Consider the following 5695-nt stretch of genomic DNA (forward strand, 5'->3'; position numbering starts at 1 on the left):
ACTGTTACTTTTCTTTTAATTATTTTTTTAAAAAATATAACGGATAATTAATGTCTCAAAATAAAAAGAAAAGTATATATTTTGTTTAGGTGAAGGATTATTTTTATCAAAAAAAGGGAATTTAAAATTTGAACTTGACATGGTAAGGACTATAGTGCGATTGTAATGTCAAACCAATTTTGCAATTTATATTTAATTTCTATAAAAATTCAAAAGAATTATGCGTAGTTTTATAATTTATCTAACAACTATGTAAACTTACAATAAGATATAGCCTCATATCGTATTCAGATATATATTTTGTATTACTCTTGTATCAGAGAATTAACCTAGTTTATTAGTTTAGCTTAGTTATCCCTAGCGGTGGCAAATGAGTGGGTAGGATCGAATTTGATGAAAATGGGTTGAGCAAAAATGGGTTGAGTCTCAACCCTCCCCCCATATTTTACACGGGTCACAAATGGGTTGGGTGTCAAATGGGCTGGTTGAATATGGGCTAATCCATATTATGTAAGTATCAAGTGCAATTTATAATTTTTCTTGGGATTTTTACCTATTTATACCATATATCAAATCTTATTACCAAAAATGTTCATAATTTGTTATTTACCCATGTAGTCCACACTTTTACTACAAATTATATACCAATCCAAAAATAGGTAGATTTTGCCATTAAAAAAGCCCTAAAATGAAGGCACCAGATCTGATGTGATTCTGTCAAGGATTTTATTCGAATTTTGAAACTGAAGGAGATCTCTCTTCCTGATGAAGGCACCAGTTGCGTAATTCTCTCCTTCCTCAACAGAAAGAGATCTCTGTTGATATCAGCTACAACAAAAAACGCAATCAAATTGTACAATTACTGAAGAGAGACTATATTTGTTCTTCGTCTCAAATTGTACAAAATTGCTCTTCGTCGATATCAGTACTCAAATTGTAGAAACTATATCTGTTCTTCGTCTTTTTTCCTATCAACTTCACGAAATCATGTAAAAAATCCCAATAATGCTGAAATCGAATGGTAATTGGGATAACTATGGCAGATTTAGAGATTTTGAAGTTGATGCCATTGTGGTAGATGATAATGTAAACTACGGAATTCTCAGTTCTACAATTGCAGAACAATTATCGATTGATACATCGGATAAAATTATAGAAATCAAATACATTGTGAACGAGAATTGTCCTCCAATGGAGATTAGGAATGATATGGGGGTTCGTGCTTACATGGAAACCAAAAAGGAGAATAAAAACTTAGGTTCGTATCCTTTATGTATAAGCGTAAGAGATTTCAATATGGAATTGACAATCAACAATGAAAGCACTAGTGCATGTATGTTTGATTCGACATTGCAGAGAGTTATGGTGTTACTATGTTATCTACAATATTACTACAATTACCTACAATTAAACTACAAAGCTCACATAGTACTGAAAAGGATAAAGCAATGTTGCTTTCAAAATTATCTACATAGAAACTACATTTATGAATTTATTGTTTGCAGGTTCGTCTGGATCCCTAAACTTACTTGAATTTCCATCCTCACCAGCTATAGAGGAATATCAAAGTGAAATAATAACTGAATCTACGCAAACATATATTGAAGAAGGACAAGTTTATCAGGACAAGCAAACAGTAGCTGCTGCAATGAAGAATTATTCAGTGATGCACAAGTTCCAGTTCAGAGTAAAAAGATCTAGTCATAGAAGGTATGTAGTTATTTGTGGATAATATATCAGCAAAATCAGTGTATGATTGAAGATAGGTGGGTTTTATAAATTGTAGTTAAATTGTAGTCAGTTTGTAGTTAATTGTAGTTTTTTCATAAATTTGTGTAAATATTGTATTTCTTTTGTAGCTACTGGCTTATATGTGTTGCTGAAAGCTGTAAATGGCATTTCAAGGCAACGTCAATTAATGATTTGGCAATGTTCAAGATAAGAAGTTTCAGCCGTCAACACACATGCTGCCTAGTGGACGAAACATTCATACAGCACAAACGTACTGCAGCAGTACTTGGTAGCATGGTCGTTCCAAAGTATTGTGATCCTAAGACTGTTTACACACCAAAGGACATACAAACTGACATGTTATCCGAACATGGACTGAACCTAAGCTACATGCAAGCATGGAGAGCAAAGGAAAAAGCTTTACAGTTTTTGAGAGGGAATCCGTGTGACTCCTACAACAAATTACCCAAATATTTTTATATTCTTGAGAAGAATTATCCTTGTTCTGTTGTTAAATTGAAAAAGGCAGCAGATGATTGCTTCTTATACGCAATTGTTGCTCTTTGTACATCAATAAATGGTTGGCAACATTGTAGGCCGGTAGTAGTGGTTGATGGGACATTCTTAAAGTCAGCCTATAGGGGGATTATGCTGACAGCAAGCACCATGGATGCAGCAGGTAAATAATGGAATAATTTTGTACTTATTTTGTAGACAGTCTTTAAAATGCAGTTAAATTGTAGTTATGTTGTAGTTATATAAAAGAATGTAGTTAACATGTCTATATTTCTCAATATATATTATAGTTGTTATTTAATCATATTTTATGTCTTAAAAATGTAGGTACTATTTTTCCCTTGGCATATGTTGTGGTTGATTCTGAAAACGACGCGTCTTGGAAGTGGTTCTTTGAGCAATTCAAGGAGGCATATGGTGAAAGACCTTCAATGTGTGTTGTTTCAGATAGGCATGAGAGTATACTGAAGGCAACATCAGTTGTCTATCTGGGATTGGCACACTACTCTTGCATGTGGCATATATGGACAAATATAAGGTCAAAATTCAAGAAGGGACATCTACAATTACATGAATTGTACTTTGCTACAGCACGGTCATACACTATGGATGAATTTAATGAAAGGATGTTGAAGATTGAAGAGGTAGACCTGCGTGTAAAGTCTTACCTATATGATATTGGCTATCATAGATGGTCAAGAGTACATGCAACGGTGAATAGAACTTTTACTATGACGTCAAACATTGCCGAGTCGTTGAATGCTGTAACAAAAGATGCAAGAGAGCTTCCAATATTTGATCTATTTGAGTATATGAGGACTCTTCTTGAACGTTGGACAAAAGAAAAGTTATCGAAGGCTACCTTGGTCACAAATACAACAAAGAATTGGAAGACAACAATACATTATCTCAGAAACTAAGGGTAAGATATTTTTTTTGGTGCAGTAGAATCAAAAAAGTACTAGCTGTAGTGTTTCCAGATTGTAGTTAAACTGTAGTCAAATTGTCGGTAATAATAGTTTGTAGATGAGCTGTAATATATTTGTTGCTGATTTGTAGGTAAATTGTTGATAATCCATTTTAATGATTGATGTATTATTATTTCTGTTTGGTTTTCAATTGTAGGTGAGGGCTTCAACAGATCATATATATACTGTGTTAGATGGTGTGAAGCGGTACATTGTGTGTCTAGAAAACAAGAAATGTAGCTGTGGACAATTCCAACTTGATGAACTTCCATGTGCGCATGCTTTGGCAGCATTAAGGCATAGGAATGAAACATATGAAAACTATTGCTCTCTGTATTACACAAGGAAGAGCCTTCTGCTTACCTATGAAATGCCAGTAAATCCTCTTCCTGATGAAGGCAAATGGGATGTGCCACAACATATTTTGGATGAGGTAGTAAAGCCACCGGCGGGAGATAAAAGGCAGCCAGGGAGACCTCACAAGGAAAGATATAAAACATTTGATGAAATAAAGTCAAAGAAATACAAGGTGTCATGTGGCAATTGTGGAGGTGAAGGGTATAACAAAAGAACTTGCAAGAATGCGCCGAAAAAGAAATGAATATCATGTAGTTAGAATAGTTATTCAAAATAAATGTTAGTGAGCTCAAATTATCGGATTTTCTTGTGTAATTGTTTAAGTTTTTGAAGATGAATATGAAGTATAAACATCAATTTGTGTATTTGCACTATTTATGTTTTTATGTATTCTGTCAAGCATCTAAAGTTGTCTTTTTTTTATAGAATAGTTAGACTTTAATATTTACTGTATACAAAAAAACTGATATTAATAAAGAATGCATTCAACGTAAATTGTATCCAGATTGTAGTGAATATGTAGTTTAACTGTGTTAGAACTGTAGTCCTGTGATTCATATGTAGAGGAGTTGTAGTTAAAATGTAGTTTGACGTAGTTTAAATGTAGATAAATTGAATTTTTTTGATAAACCTTGTTGATAAAAGATGGCTAAATTATTTATATGATTAATGTATTTATTTTATCTTTCTGCTGTGTAACAAATGACAGTTATATACAGATATTACTTGGCACTTGAAGGTATTTATAAAAATAACTTGAAGATTAAAGTCAAATTGTAAGACAAAGCTGTTGCTGTAAAAATGTAATCAGAGTACTCGAGTATAATGTAATCAACAAAAAGTGTTGTAGAAAACCAAAACGACATATTTCCTACATTGTTTTCCAATTCAACTACCAAATTTCACAGACCAAACTAGGAACACAATAGTCTATTTCTTCTTTCGTTGCACTCTAGTCCTCTCGTTTTTTGCCGGAGCACCCTTCCTCCTTACTAGCCTGCCAGTAACCTCACTCTCACTGATTGACCCATCTTCTTGCTTCTTTGTTGCATAGTCCCACAGTAGAGCTCCATAGCGTCTACGGTGTTGGTCAATATCAGAAAGATCTTCCTTTGGGATTGCCAAATCTCCAAGGCTAACATACTCCGCAAATGCAGCCACAAATACACCACAATCGCTGCATAAGATGAGAATTTTTCATTATATAACAAATGATTAAAATAAAAAAATTAAACATATAGAAAGGGAGATTATTTTTTTACACTGAGCCTTCCTTTTGTTGTGGAATCTCAGCAACCATCCATTGTATGTCGAGAGGGTCCGTAACTGGTTTCTCGATGTATGCCTTTGTGCTCTTGAAGTTAATGTCTTTACGTTTACCATAGAAACCAATGCATGACAAATACAGAGGGATAATGATTGAAAACTTGTCAACCAATGTCTCAACTGTTTTATGACGGTTTGCTCTCACCATGGAATCATAAACATAAAGTTGTATGTCCTTTATGTCAAAAACTAGCAACAACCAATGGAAGTTCTCTACAAGGTTCACAGGTATGAGCACATAATCAACAAGATCCCAGACAACATTAGCAAGAATTCTGTACCCAAGAATATATTCTCCAACATCATCCTCGGGTTTAACAACCGAATACCTTTGTTCCGGTGGAGAACTTATGAACTTGTCATAAATTCTTTCAATCTTTGTCTTGAACAAGCAATCCGTGGTTGTGAACCTAGTATTATTGTTGGGGCCATATTTGCCTCTTTTTCGCAGATAATACATAATAACATCAATGTGCTGCCAAAATAGAATAAACATATACAATAAGGTACGGTGTAACCACACTTGTCTACAAGACAGCTACAGATTAACTACAATTTGAATTTATTAAAAACTCTAACAGATTGCTGCAAATTAGCTACACTATAACTACAGAAATATAACAGTTAGTCCAAGAACCTCACAAAATGTAATTTAATTGTAGTTTGTATGAACCATAGTGAACAAGTACTATATGTACAATTGATCCATCAGACTACAAAACAACTACACATTAACTATATTTATGCACTGTCTACATTTATTCACTATACAGAGGAACAAATGAAACATACCACCT

General features: G+C 33.7%; 1 protein-coding gene across 1 annotated transcript; it reads left to right on the forward strand.

Moving 5' to 3' along the window:
* Positions 1 to 1005: 1005 nt before the first annotated feature.
* Positions 1006 to 3816, forward strand: LOC142161664 (uncharacterized). The gene is made up of 5 exons (XM_075218439.1): positions 1006 to 1333; positions 1506 to 1710; positions 1860 to 2410; positions 2575 to 3113; positions 3373 to 3816. The coding sequence occupies exons 1-5, from the start codon at positions 1006 to 1008 to the stop codon at positions 3814 to 3816; spliced, it is 2067 nt and encodes a 688-aa protein (XP_075074540.1).
* Positions 3817 to 5695: the final 1879 nt, after the last annotated feature.

The sequence above is a fragment of the Nicotiana tabacum genome, chromosome 7, assembly GCF_000715075.1.
Source record: "Nicotiana tabacum cultivar K326 chromosome 7, ASM71507v2, whole genome shotgun sequence".
In the NCBI taxonomy this organism is placed as follows: Eukaryota; Viridiplantae; Streptophyta; class Magnoliopsida; order Solanales; family Solanaceae; genus Nicotiana; species Nicotiana tabacum.

Bases quoted from the DNA above. Each gene is read 5' to 3' on its own strand.
- LOC142161664 (XM_075218439.1), top strand. From the start codon at position 1,006: ATGCTGAAATCGAATGGTAATTGGGATAACTATGGCAGATTTAGAGAT. The intron at 1,711-1,859 runs GTATGTAGTTAT...TTTCTTTTGTAG, and splicing joins AAAAGATCTAGTCATAGAAG to CTACTGGCTTATATGTGTTG. The intron at 3,114-3,372 runs GTCACAAATACA...TTTCAATTGTAG, and splicing joins AGTTATCGAAGGCTACCTTG to GTGAGGGCTTCAACAGATCA.